General features: G+C 37.8%; 1 protein-coding gene across 6 annotated transcripts in view; it reads left to right on the forward strand.

Moving 5' to 3' along the window:
• The window catches only part of TBL1X (transducin beta like 1 X-linked), a 255,936-nt gene that overhangs the window by 200,404 nt on the left and 40,043 nt on the right, over nt 1–15,489 (forward strand). For all 6 annotated transcript variants that reach the window (XM_048860439.2, XM_048860448.2, XM_048860419.2 and 3 more), the window contains one exon: nt 331–438. In XM_048860439.2, the coding sequence (XP_048716396.1) occupies nt 381–438 (58 nt within the window). In that variant the 5' untranslated portion in view covers nt 331–380. The remainder of the gene's footprint in view (nt 1–330; nt 439–15,489) is intronic.

Raw genomic sequence — 15,489 nt, forward strand, 5'->3', positions numbered from 1 at the left:
TATAAAGTTTGGCCTGGAAAGGATTAGGTGTGGCGTGGCATACGATGCATTGACTGTAATTGCCAGTAGTGCTGATCAGAGTGTACTCATACACTGAAGGAGGTATCCAAGAGAACTGTAGTAAAGCTAAAGTACTTTCAACATTTAACAACGCTGTCTTTGCATCTCTCACATACAGTTTAAATCACAACTGTAATAAATGTAAATATTTTAGCCTTTAAAATATTAACTGTGTCCCTTTAAATAATGTTCCTCGGTTCTGGTAGCAAATAATATAGTAAATCAAAATAGAACAAAACCTCTTCTGTTTTCTTCCCCCTCTTTGAACAGAGCGTGGATCACACTTCTTGTAAACCTCATCATATTGAGGTGGGGCTAAGATGAGCATAACCAGTGACGAAGTGAATTTCTTGGTGTATCGCTATCTCCAGGAGTCAGGTAAATTACTTGTCTTTCATCAGAACACGCATCACAGATGGAGAGAGGGAGAGAAGAAAACCAATTTATTGCATTGTGTTGTGTCAACAAAATTGCATTGAGCATTAGAGAATGAAAAACCCAGGCTAAATATTCTCTGCACAAAACCACGTCTTTGAAACCATTCCCCATGGTAATAGGGCAGATATACAAAGGTACAAAAGTAAATATTGTAGTTAGGCAAAACAAGAAAATAAATAGCATTATGTTAACAATGTCGAGTAGAATTATATCATACTAGCCAAAGTAATTTTTGGCAGCCTATGCACAAAGCACAATTACTTAATCCCTTGGGGTTTTTTAGCCACTTAAGAATATTTTAGTCAAATGTCAAATGAAGTGAGATTTTCTGTAAATAAGCTTTTCATTGGGCTGCAGATAAGTACATTTCGAAATGGTTATTTGTGTGTGTAAATATCTGATCTTTGTGCTTAATCAATGTCACTCTGTATATGAATCTAATGGTGCAAGGGGAACTCTGTCCTTGTCTTCCCTTCCCTCTGCTCTTCTGACCGCTCTCTTTTCAAACATAGGAGGGTCTTCTGGAGTAAAACTGTAATCTGTGCTTTTAAAAGATACCTTCAAATTGATGTTTAATTTTAGAGGATCCATTTTCTTTTTCCCAGCCTGCGTCCACTTCCTAGCTAACACCAGCCGCTAGGAATGCTGCTTTGCTGATGTGTAGGGCAACTGCATTGTCCAGGAACTGACACCCACTGTCCCAACAGGGGCTAGAATTGGTCTCTGCGTCGGGCTAGAGATAACCAGAGTTAGCTGAAAATTGTTGGATTTCAAAATTTAAAAAACATACATTTTAGCAAAACGTCCTTTTTTTTTAAAAACCAGCTCTAGGAAAAAACTTTCTGGCCCCATTAGAATAGGCAGATGGGATCAAAATCTCAGCATCTATTTGGAGTGGAAACTCAAATCTGGATCACTGTTTGGAGAGATCAAGGTGCCCCTGTTAGTCATCCCATCATGTATTTCATTGAGGCTTTCATTGGAATTTCTATGTATACTCGGCCCTCTGAGAGGCTAGCACCAGCCTTCTTTCCCCCATCTGCACAGCACTCACTGCCTGTTTCCCCTCTAATCATCTGGCTCATTGGAACTGGACATGGCTGCTGTCTGTGATCTGGTGATGGAAAGCAAGGGCTGAGAAAAATAAAATTTGATCTAAAACTTCATTTTGAAAAACAAGCTGACTGGGGTTTCACTCTAAAAGGCTTTTGAACATCTGAAAAAGGTGCATAGAGGATACAGTCATACCTTAGAATCCTTAAAATTACTTTCTGTTGTATATTTGCCTTGATATATTGTTTTTAATGTAAATGATTCCACATCACCGTGTTGTGCAATAGTTTTCCCCTATGGGACAGCAAAAACCAAAGATGGCAGTCTTCGCCTTCCTGCTCGCCCGCAATACTCACACTGATGCTGTGGAATGATTCAAAAGGAAACTTTATGGACCTCCCGATGAATGGCAAGATCGAAACAATGGTGGAATAAGGCTCTTCTGGATTTTTTCCTCCACTGTTTTCCAGTATTTTTTAGCCATTTACTGGGGGGGAAACCATTGTGTTTCTACTTCATATACTTTTATTTGACATAGAAAGCTATATTTCCCTAACTTTATTATGCGTGAGAGTAAATATAGAGTAACTCCACTGACATCACTGGATTTATTCCATATATAAATTATATAGTTGAGAACAGAAGTTGGCACTAATAATTTAAAGGAAAAACTAGCTCAAACCAAACCATTTGGGCCTGGACACTATGCATAGTCCTAGTAGAAGTATCTGACCCAGTTGTGTACAGGTACAATGTTGTACAGTAAAAGGAAACTGCAAGTAATGCTGTGCCAGCAGATCTGTTTTTTAAGAAGCATGTACTATACAATTGGTATTGACTTTCTGAGCCATGCTTATGCTCTTTTCCCTTATGGAGTTTTAAATTTGTATTTTTTGTAACACAGATAAAGAAATCTCAGCTTGTAAGATGCTTTGCCACCTTCTAGCATAAACAATATAGAAAGACGAGATAGTAAATTAAAAATGTCTAAACAAGAGTTTCTAATGATTGTAAATTTGATATCCTGTGGGTTTTTGTAATATAGTTTGAGTTCAGTCATCTACAGTTGATGGAGTCTGCAAAACCAGGAATTTTCTAGATTTCCATCAATGGTATTGTATGTTGGAATGTGAGCATCCACCCAGCTCACAAAACATCAAGAATATAAATCAAATAGCAACATCAGAGTAATTTAAAAAGAAAACAGGTGCTCAATTTTCCTTTTCTCTCCTTTAATGTTCTCTTGTGAGAATTCTAAGCTTTTGCCCTTAAAATGTGTGTGAGTAGGGGGAAAAGACAAAAGGAATCACTCACAAGACAAGTAGGCAAAGCCATATAAAGCAGAAATATTCCTGGATCGTTACAAATATTTCACAGCTGTGAGGCAGCAGGTTGCTTGAGGTTAATTCAAACATTGTCATGGCAAAGGTACCTGTAGGTACTGTGCACTTCCTCATGAAAATACTCTAATGACATGATTATGGAGGAAGTTCAAGCCTTTTAAAGTTGAAAAATTCATCAATAAACCTCAAAGGTTACTTTCTCTTGCTTAATACCTTACTAGACCGGAAAGCTTGTACCCAAGAGAATTAAAAGAATTGATTGAAGATCTCTCTTAACCATTATTGTTAATTTTTAATAAATTTTGGATTACTGGGAAAGTTCCAAAGGAATGGAAAAAAGTGAATCTTGTGCCAATATTTTAAAAGGGCAAATGGGATGATCCAGGTAACTATAAACCATTTAGTCTCACATTGATCCTGGTAAACTCATGGAAAGGCTGATAAGGGACACAATCACTAAAGAATTAAAGCATGGAATCATAACTAATGTCAGTCAACGTGGTTTTATGGACAACAGGTCTTGTCAAAAAACTTGATATAATTTTTGATGCGATTACAAATTTGGTTGACAAAGGTAACTATGTTGACAAAATGTATTTAGACTTCTGTAAGGCGTTTGACTTACTCCCACATGAGATTCTTTGGGAGTAAAAAATTAGCACTACAGAAAATCAGTGTAGCCCATACCAGATAGTTGAAAAACTGGTTAACTAATTTCAGCTCAAAAAGAAGTTATACATATGGCATATTCATGCAACTGGCGTGTTTCTTGTCAGGTTCCATGGGGATCTGTTCTTGGACCAATGTTCAAGATCTTTTTTTATCAATGATCTGGAAGAAAAGATAAAATTTGCAGATGACCTGAAAATTGGTGAAGTGGTAAATAAGGATGTGGTCAGGTCAGTTTTACACACTGATCTGGATAACTTGGTGAGGTGGGCTCATTTAAACAACAGGTGTTTCAGTTTTAATACAGAAAAATTCAAGGTTATACGTCTGAAACAAAGGATGTAGGTGTTCATGCTTCAAAGATGGGGCCTGTATTCTGGAATACAGTGACACTGAAAAGAATTTAGGGGGCAAGGAAGATCACTAATGGAACGTGATCTCCCTGTGTGATGTAGCTAAGAAAGAGAACACAATTATTGGATGTATAAGCAGGGGAAGATCAAATAAGAGTAGGGTGGGGATATTACCACTGTATATGGCATTAGTAAGCCCATTACTGGAATATTATGTTCAATTCTGATGTCCAGACTTTAAAAAAAAATGGAAAAATTACAAAGGCTTTAAAAGAGCTACAAAATAATATGAGATCTGAAAAACATTCCTACTAGTGAGAGGTTTAAGAAGCTCAGTCTTGACCCAAGAGACGGGTGGTCACTGCCTACAAATACTTACATGGGGAAGAGATTTCTGATAATAGCACTTTAATCTAGCAGAAACAGGCATAATGAAGCTAGAGAAATTCAGACTAGAAGTAAGGTACACATTTTTAATAGTGAGGGTAATCAACCATTGCAACAATTTACTTAGAGATGTGGTCTATTCTGTATCGCTTGAAATCTTTAAATCAAGACTGGATATCTTTCTAAAAGATATGCAATAGCTCAAACAGAAGTTATAGTCTTGGTACAAATATTATTGGGTGAGGTTTATGGCATGTATTTTATATGCAGCAGGTTAGACTAGATTACCATAATGGGTCCAATCTGACCATAAAATCTATGAATCTACTTCTCTACCTCACCTCATGGAATTCCGGGTAGGGTGATTAATCCTGAAATTCCTTCTTTTTCCCATAACTCTTCAATTTGTAATAACTTCTGAAGAGTTCCCAGAAGTTACCTACTACAAGACAGGCCCAACAAAGAAAATAACAGAACGCCACTAGCGGTCACCTTCAGCCCCCAACTAAAACCCCTCCAACGCATTATTAAGGATCTACAACCTATCCTAAAGGATGACCCAACACTCTCACAAGTCTTGGGAGACAGGCCAGTCCTTGCCTACAGACAGCCCCGCAACCTGAAGCAAATACTCACCAACAACCACATACCACACAACAGAACCACTAACCCAGGAACTTATCCTTGCAACAAAGCCCGTTGCCAATTGTGCCCACATATCTATTCAGGGGACACCATCACAGGGCCTAATAACATCAGCCACACTATCAGAGGCTCATTCACCTGCACATCCACCAATGTGATATATGCCATCATGTGCCAGCAATGCCCCTCTGCCATGTACATTGGTCAAACTGGACAGTCTCTACGTAAAAGAATAAATGGACACAAATCAGATGTCAAGAATTATAACATTCATAAACCAGTCGGAGAACACTTCAATCTCTCTGGTCACGCAATCACAGACATGAAGGTCGCTATCTTAAAACAAAAAAACTTCAAATCCAGACTCCAGCGAGAAACTGCTGAATTGGAATTCATTTGCAAATTGGATACTATTAATTTAGGCTTAAATAGAGACTGGGAGTGGCTAAGTCATTATGCAAGGTAGCCTGTTTCCTCTTGTTTTTTTCTACCTACCCCCCCCCCCAGATGTTCTGGTTTAACTTGGATTTAAACTTGGAGAGTGGTCAGTTTAGATGAGCTATTACCAGCAGGAGAGTGAGTTTGTGTGTGTATGGGGGTGGGGGGATGTGAGAAAACCTGGATTTGTGCAGGAAATAGCCCGACTTGATTATGTAAAGAGTTGTCACTTTGGATGGGCTAGCACCAGCAGGAGAGTGAATTTGTGGGGGGGGGTGGAGGGTGAGAAAACCTGGATTTGTGCTGGAAATGGCCCACCTGATGATCACTTTAGATAAGCTATTACCAGCAGGACAGTGGGGTGGGAGGAGGTATTGTTTCATATTCTCTGTGTATATATAAAGTCTGCTACAGTTTCCACGGTATGCATCTGATGAAGTGAGCTGTAGCTCACGAAAGCTCATGCTCAAATAAATTGGTTAGTCTCTAAGGTGCCACAAGTACTCCTTTTCTTTTTGCGAATACAGACTAACACGGCTGTTACTCTGAAATGGTCAAAACAATGGTCTAGAAGAATGATCTTTGCAACAGCATTCTGAACAGATATGAGTGGGGCAAGGCCAGAAAAAAGATTGTTTCAGTAATTGAGACTTGAGATTATGAGAACCTGGACAATGGCTTTGGCTGTGTGAATGGATATGAAAGGCTGTATCTTAGAGATGCTATGCTACTTATTTCTTCTCTTATTATGAAAAACATATAGGTCTTATCTACCCTAGAATTACAGTGTGAACCCTCCAATGCACTAGTTGCCTTAAATATATAACAGGCATTTGGTAGTAGGTTTACCAAAAAATTAAAAAGTAAACTTCTGTGACTTGTAAAATTTCCCAGGAAATCACATTTTGACATTTCAGTTCTTTTTTGAAAGCATGGTATCTAAAAATATAGAGCATAAAGTGCTTCTCTAGGGGCTGTCCTATCAGTGTTGGATCTGTGAGATGGTTCATCAGTGGCATAATAGTGTTGTTACATGTTGCTTATCTTTACCAGAAAACAAATTCATTAATAGGACCCTCAAATATTTGTCTTAACCTTTTCATGGAATCCCTGTTTTGTTTTGTTTTTTAATGTTTAATAGGTATTCCCCTTTTCCCAGAATGATAGTGTCTGCTTAAACTCTGTGTCACACAGATTCTAAAAATATTTAGCTGCAGCTCTGCTCCCCTCCAGGTACCCAGTAAATTTCTAGTGCTTCCACACTCCTCCATTACTTTTTTCCAAGTGTAGCACTGTGTGTGTATTATTCTCCCCCTATCCAGTAGAAAATACTTCTGAGAACTGCACATGAGAATGAAAAGTTTAGGCCAAAATTTTCAAAGTTTCTAAATCCATAATTAGGCAGCTGATTTTCAAAAGGGCTGGGGACCGCTAGCCCTGGTTGAGTTCACTGGGATTTGTGTGTACTCAGGACCTCAGAAAATTGGGTCACTTTATGTTTAGGTGCCTAAATATTAATTGAAGGGCTTAACTTTATGTACCCACATGTGAAAATGTTGACCTTGCTTACTAAAGTTAGAGAGACTTGCTATTAGTTTCTTCCAGAATGAAGGAGTTGCAATACCACCCAACCACTTAGAATCCAGAATATAGAGTTCCCACATGCTGCCATGACTGCCCAAAACAGAACAGATGATTATTTACATTCCAGAAAGGACATCAGAACAATGCAATTAGAAATATGTTGTAATTAAAAGAATTCCAGTGACAAACTGAATGGTGAGAAGAAGTAGAAATTGAAAATTCAGGTGCATTGGTATATCTGAGACTTGCATTAATTCTGTCTCATATGTATAATCTAAATACTCTAAACTGAAACAAGCCTTCAGATATGAGTGACAAATCCATACTTGGCACAAATGCAGCAAAATAAAACTTTTTTTGTCCCTACGGCCCAGCCACTTGTCACTTACAATTTCTTAAAACTATTTCAAAATTAATAATTTTTATTTATTGATTTGTGTTCCTCTTCTGGCTTCTAATGCTCTTTTCTGATGTTCCTTCACTTCAATTTTTTCCACAATATGTTTTTGCTGCCCGAAAATTACCTCCCTATCTATCTCTGGCTTATACTGCTTAAAAAACAAACAAATATTATAGCAGCTGCCTGGCAGTGCCTGTCGTAGTTAAGGTTGCATAACAGTTTCCATTCTTACACTTATAGCTTTCTGAAACTTTAAACTTGAAGTTTTCCATGCTTCCAAAGGTGGATAGCAGACTCTTTGGAGTACAATTAGTATCTGCCACTGCATCCAACTTGATGGTGGGATTGAAACATTCACTGGATGATTTTGCTAAAATGATCAGCAGTGAAATTGTTAGGTGCTGACGTCTGAATATTTACCATTCAACTTCAGAATAGTTATTCGCTCCTCCTCAATGAAGGTGGATGGGACAGCTTGTTTTAAATAGCTGTTTTAAATTTTCTGTTTGGAAACTCAAGAAAACAGCAATGTGTTGTGTGTTTGGCTCATGCTAGAGAGATTTTTTTGCAATTATAAGAGCTAGGAAATTCTCTGTTATTTAAAGCTTAGACTGAGGCAAAAGTTATGCAATAAAAGGGGATTTTGCAGAATCATAGAAACCACAAGGCCCGGTTATTAGTTTAAACTTGTATATGTGGGAGATGGGCTCCTTCCTGCAAATCTTCTAAGGTGAACTAGAGGGGCACACTTCCCCCTTTGTAGTTCCTAAGGTGCACGGGAATATTTTCTTTACAGATCTCATAAAGTTAATGGAACAGGGAGTTCTAATGTTGTCAATTTAAATAGTTCAAGATTATAGTATTTCCATGTGCTCCTTACAATTTCTTGAAAGCCAGCAGAACTTCAAAGTCTTGAACTTTCTTTTAATTTTTTTTAAACTTTGACATTTTATACAAAAATTAAATGTTACGGTTGAACAGCTAAGATATTGAAAGTTAGGAAATACTTAAAGGTAGATTAATACTCTGTCCCTTTTGAATATATGTCATATGACACAATCTTAAATGACATGATCACATACAGTTTCTCAAAGAAAAGAACATACTTTTTTTCTGTATGCTTAGGTACATATTTATAGCATTCAGAGTGCTGTGAACTACTGTGTATACCACAGAGTTTGTCATTTTTATGAAAAGTGCATACTTCCTCAAAATACTTCAGATGAAGCATAGCATAGAATAATAATAAAAATATTGGTGTATGTAGGACAGCTACATTTGCTTCATCGTTACCTGCCTCATCCTTTGCAAATCAGGAAGACTGTGCTGTTAGTTGAACAGGAAATATAGAGCATGTGGGTTTTGACAAAATTATTCAAATATACACCTTGAAGAATAATTTATTATACAAGAAGCGTAAGTCAGTCAAGGTACTGGACCACTTTGACAACAAAAATAGTGCACTATTCTCATACGTATGAAGTCTGATGATGATGATGATTTCCCCCCCAATTCTATTCATTAGCTTCAAAGACCTTTTAAAGAGCCTCTCTAGGAATATGCTTTTAAACAATGTCCCTCAAGTGCTGCTGAATTTACCTGGTGCATGTACAAAGCTCACATCAGCTGCTATATTTCAACATGTACTATTCACGTCTTTTGAAGCCTTCAAATTACAGTGAAAAGGACAAGGGAGCTCAGTAGAAAAGAACTTAATTACATATTGTTTTCAATTAGGCCTTGTCTACACACAAAAGTCCTACCATTTTAACTATGCCAGTATAGTTACAGCAGAGCAACCTCCCTAGCATGGGCTCAGTTATACCAATATAAATGTGCTTATATGCTGATATAGCTTATTCCATCGTTCTATTCTGTGTTTGTACAATGCGTAGCCTATTTCGAGTCCATGACTAGGTCTCCTTGGCACTGCAGTAATGCAAATAGATCATCATAATAATTAATAAATAAATAAACCAGTATAATTGTACTCACACTAGGGGTTATGCTGTGTTTATTATTTTGGTAAAACAGTGCACCTCTAACTGACAGCTATGTCTGTACAAAAACTGTGTTTAGACCAGAACTAAACTGTTCTGTGCCTCAGTTTCCCCACCTGTAAACTGAGGGTAATAATACTTACCCCACCTCACACGGGGTGTTGAGGTTTTGTTCATTAATATTTGTAAAGCACGCCGAAGTCCTCTAGTTGAAGGCGCTGCAGAAATGTTGAGTAGCTTTTATTTTATTTGATCAAAGTGTGAGATAAGGGTGGAGAGTGGGCCAGGAGTTTGTTACTTATTCTGAGTATCTGGACAACAAGAATAAGGTGGTGAATCCAACTTTTCAAGTGTTAAAACGAGCCTTCGTGGCAATGTGAAGTCAATTTTTAGTTGTCATGATTTAGCAGAGAGCTGGTCTGTGAGCGAACAGGCTTATTTACATGATGTCTCATTTTCCATTGGCCCAACCTACTCAGTGAAAAGAGAATTGCTTCTGCAGATGAGCCAAATTTCTGATGAATAGGCGGCTCGATTAAGAGCCAAGATTTGTGACCTTCCAGGGGTTATTTCAGATGCACAGAGCCCTTAGTGTTCTTAGTACAGATGTTGCATCTGCTATATTGGAAAACAATGTTTGAGAAATTGAACAAAATCAGCATTAGTTCAAATAGATATGTCTCCCAATAACTGACCTGATTATTTAAAGAGAAACTGTCAATTGGATTTTTATAAATTGGCTAATTAAAAAGAAATATTGTCTGTTAGATTATGCTTTATATAGTCTTTTTTTAACTTCTCTGAAAACATTGACAAATCTTCTCCCCATCCCCTCCTTGGCTTCTATTATCTTTTTTAAAAGTAAGGGAAACTGACTATACAGTACATTGGGGACCATGAAACTGGCTGTATTCAAAGTATTGTCAAAAGTACATAGTTAAAAATGAAAGACTTTCAATCCCCCCCCCCACCAATATAGTAATCTTGGGTATTACTTGTACGAGTAGCAGCGCAAATTTTTCAGACAGAAATGTGATTTTTTTCAGTTGATGTCCCTTTTAAATGAAAAGAGTACTTCATCATTACACTTCCTGATAAATTTTGATGGCACATCACATGGCCCTTCCAGATGTATTTTCGTTCTAATTTATAGTTTATTTATATAACTAATGGGGAATAAACATTATTTCTCAGTTTAGAACTTTATTATCATCCATAATTCCTCACTCTGCGTGCCACCGTCTTTATTCACTCTGAAAAGATGAAATACATTTAAAAGATCCAGAAGTATAATTAGAAGTCAAGTTCATTTCACTTATGATCAAAGTCAGGTTTGGATCCAGATTAAAGTCAGGTTGGGATCCAGATGTGAAACGGTTTGGTTTCAATGTGCAATTTTTCTCTAATGCATTTTGCCAACCTCTTGTAGATAAAAGCAATTTGGTTTTCATGTTGACAGCACCTTTATGTCACATGAAATAATGTGAGAATCATGATCTCAGTGTGCGCTTTTCTCATAGGCTGACAACATAGAGAGGCAATATATCAATAGTCCTGTTATGAAATCCAAACCCCACATTTAACAAAACAAAGGACAATTTTTTTTGTCTATAGATACAGAAGCAGAGCAGTTTGGTCATTCCTTGTTCTGGTTAAGTTTTCAGAGGAAACTAATCAACTGTAGACCCTGGCATTTTGTATGTATTGGAGTGAAAAATAATCAACATTATGAACGTAAACTGTTACTTATGTTCCAAATATTTATTTCATATGCACAAATGCCCATATGTGTAAATACATGTTTTGCAAATTTTGAAAACCTGTCCTGCTGTATGTCTTCCTTCACTCTTATCCATTTTGCATCAGGAATGCATATTAAAATGTAGTGTAAGGAAAGCAATTCAGAATTTAGCAAGTTCTTGAAAAGGAAAAGAAATACACTGAGTATCCTGTTCTTCTGCCATCCTCAAAGCCCTACTTTTAGTCAGTATTTCCTTCTAAATCATTTCACAGATTTACAAATTTGGCTGTTTTAAATTCTCTTTGGCCTGTGTCTTGGCATACAGTGTCATATATGAGCATGTATGGTCATTTTGAAGACAGAAGAACGCAAACAAGTGCACCCTTTTTCAGATGTGTTTTTACCATAATTCCAAAAAGGTTTATAGATGTTTTTAAATTAGACTTTGTAAATTATTAGTCTATAATGAAGATGTATCTATTGTGTTGTATTGAATAAATTATTGACGTGACACATTCTAGAAGGACTTGCTGAATAAATAAGGGTTTACTGAATATCATAGGCATGGGGGAAATTACAGTATCAATTCTGGGGAAAAGTTTTGGATTGGGCCTACACTTGGAAGGTTTTGCCAGCATAGCTATACTATACCAGCAAGGTTCTCCTAGTCTGGATGCAGCTCACACCTGCAATAATGCACATTTGCCAGTATATCTTATTCCAGCTAGCTTGCCCACCCCTCCCTTCCCCCACAAAATACTGGCAGAAGCACAGTTTTTCTAGTATAACTACATCTATAGTAGGGGCTTTTGCTGGCACAACTGTGTTGGTCACAAGTCACCACACCTCTGCTATGTCAGCAAACGTTTGTAGTGTAGATCTGGCCTTACCATCTTGGGAACTGAAAAGTCCAAGGTGACCATCTGTAGAAACCATCTCAGTGTTGAAAGCCTTGCTTGTTCATTACTGAGCGTCAACAGCAATGTCCTTTTCACTGCTGCTTGCAGGTGGTTATTGTAACTGACAGAAGAACACAGCTTAGAGCAAAACCTGCTAAATATGATCTCCCTTGCCTAAAAATGAGTCTTGAAATGATACACATCCTCTCCTTTAACCTTTGGTTCAGAGGACAGGTCTGGAAGACGATGATATTATTAATGTAGTAAGAGAGGATGACTTTTTTGTAGTGGCCATCGGAGAAGATTGCAAAACTTGCTGATTTGCATAAATAGTTACATTAAAATGCCAGATCAGTGTTGACATTTAATTACAGATTGTCAGGCTAATTTATATGGCGTGATTAAAAGAGAGAATTATTTCAAGCTTTATTTTTTAAAACAAAAAAAACCTCTTTCCATTTTCCTTGTCCTGCCTTCTCCCCCTATCATATTTCTCAAATAGATTTAAACGGTAAAAGCCAAATACTGCTCATCAAAAGATCATTTCCAAGTTTTATTAATCTTTTCCAACATATTTTCCTGCTTCACAAAGACAATCCCTGCCCAAAGCATTCTTTGGCACATCATAAAATAATTTGGGGTTGCAAAGTTTCACTCTGAATTCTTGGCAGATGCTGAGCAGGTCAGATATCCAAGGAAAAGGGTGTAACTTTTAATATTTGTGAATAATTGCTTCTACAAAACTTAGTAGGCAACCATGCACACTGTAATTTTGGCAGCTGACATAAACTACAGCGTAGGATCCTTTCTTTATATTTCCCAGGGACTATGAAAGAACTTGTAATACAGGACCCATTTCCCAGGGTTCTGGAAATCATTTTAATGGTTCAGTAACCCTAATCTTAATACAAATGTGCAGGCCCTGTTGTTCAGCTGATTTTCTAAAAATATATTTTGACTGCAGTTCTTATTTTACATTGCTAATGTGTGTCCTTGTTAAGTCCTTTATGTAATCACTAAGGTAAGTCTTCAAAAATAAGCAGGCGCTGCCAAAAAAGAGGGAGGCACTTTAGGACATATTACCCAGAATGAAAAAAGCTCAACTTGGAGAAAAATCGGAGTCTGCTGTGAATCATAAACAAGATGTGGTTTAGGATTTGTGCCCACCTTTTAACTGTCTGCATTAAAACAGAACGCATGCAGTGGCTCGAGGCAGCAGAATGATATTAACCGTATGTAAATAGTCTCTTAGAGATACCAGGGTTCCACTTGTGATGCCACCAATTTACTGACACTCGGCTCTGAACAAAAGTATATTCAGAATTGCCCTGTGATAAGTAGAGATTTAATCGGAATCAAAACCACAGTTCTGCTCGTAAATGTCATTGATAATACAACATATGACTGGGTCAGGGAAAAAGAGCAAATGACTATCGCCTGGCAGTTCGGTCACTCTTCTGGGGAACACCCAACTACAAAGACCTGCTCCATTGGAACAGCTTCACCAGGAGAGATGAAGAGAGATTCACCCCAGAATAGACTGGGAGGGCACTGCCTTGGGAGAGGGGAGACCTGGCCTCAAGTCCCTTCTCCAGAGCAGGAATTCAAACCCTGGCCTCCCACATCCCAAGTGAGTGTCCTAACCACTGGGCATGCTTCCACCAGCTGTTTTGTGAATCTAGTGCTTTAAAAATGCCTGGAAGCAAAACATTTTGGGTCAAAGGACAGGTTTTGTTTAACCCGTAAATGGACTTTTTCAATTCACTGGTATTTTTAGGAATTTCCAGTTCAAACTAAACTGGCTTAAAAAAAAAAAATCAGAACTGCCAGCAAACTGAAAAATCAATTATTTGCCCAGCTCTAATTAGGGTCCTGGCTTGTACTTTGCAAATAAGTAATTGATATATCTGCTTTTCACCTCCCTGCCCCAGTAACCCTTCAAAATACTTATTTTCATCCTCATTGTGCATGCTTCTTATTAGTTATTCTTTCAGTGCCTCCTTCCCCTCATCCCATTTGTGGTAGCAAGACTCTTATTTCTTTCCAAGCATCACATCACACCATTCTTCCTTCCCTTCCTTCCTCTGAGATGTAACTCCCAAGACCCAGATGTCAAAATGTGGAAGATATTTTTCCAGAAGTTACATCTGGACCCTTGGCAGGCTCCGCAAGTGGTTGTGCTGGCAGCTTTGGAGTTACTCAGGGTTTGGGGACACGGTTAAGCTGCAGATGGGACTGTGTGGGATGTCTTGTCCTTCTGAATGCCACTTTCTTTCGATTCACTTATAATTCTACAGAATGCCTCTACTTGATACGTCTAAATCCTTCGTGAGATTTGCACATAGGCCTATTTATGGAAATAAAGACGGCTCTTTTACCCCCTCATACCCAGATATTTTTTTTCTGCAGCCTGTGGTACTAGCCAACTTCCTAATACACATTCCACTCTTACACAATTTTTTACAACAGTTAAATTCACAGTCTTGGTGCCAGTGCTTATGCTACTTAAAAAAATATTCATGCACTCAGAATCCCCAAATTGCCAGGATCATGCAAACCAGAGCCATTTTAAAACCAGAGTTAGTTTAAAACCATTTTGTAACCCTGCTCTTTTTTGTATCCCCTACCTGTCAAATAGCTTTTAAGGGAACAAAAATGCTTTTTGGGGAAGAGAAAAGGAAGAAATGGGATGCGGGTTCAGTGAAAAAGCATGGTCTCAATAAATAAATTTTTAAAATGTTGGCTATCTTAACTATGATTAGAGCTGGTTAAACCCTGCTAAAAGAATGTGGCAAATATTCATTTATATTCCAAGTGGCTGCTCAGTTTGACAGGGTTCATTCTTCCCCTTTCCTCTCCCCATTATTAACAAATGTAACAAATTCACTTGTTAGGTGGTCTCTATAGGATGAACCCAGGACCTCTGGATCTATAAGCATCAATCAGCCTTTACTATTTCAGCTACAGGACTAGGATCATGAGTGCAAAAGCAGGAACAGCCACACAAATCTCCATATGAGGAACCACCTTGTTAGTATGAGTTATATAAACATTTGTGAGAATGGGTTTTTATTCCCAAATGTTTGGAGAATGACTGCTCTTCATACAAACACCTGGGATTTGGTCCGTCACAAGAATATTCAGTAGATACGATGCACAGTTTGGTGGTCATAATTCCTCGTTCTCCATGTCATTCAGTCAGGGAGCAGTAACAGTGCTGAGGTGACAAGTCACCCGCTGTGAATAATTAAAATGAACAGTTTGCAAAAAACCTAGAGGCTAAAACTTGTTTTTATAAGCTATTTGAAAATTATGGTAAATAAATGTAGTCTGCTCTGGAGGAGTTCACAAACACAAATAAAAACTAAACTAAGCAAATAATTCAGCCAGCTCTAACCAGGACTCCCACGATGGCAGGCTTGGCCTGTGATGCTTCAGAAGCTACTGCTTCCAAAGAGCAGTTGTGTCATCCTGTACAC

Source organism: Caretta caretta, chromosome 1 (genome assembly GCF_965140235.1).
Source record: "Caretta caretta isolate rCarCar2 chromosome 1, rCarCar1.hap1, whole genome shotgun sequence".
NCBI classification, from domain to species: Eukaryota; Metazoa; Chordata; order Testudines; family Cheloniidae; genus Caretta; species Caretta caretta.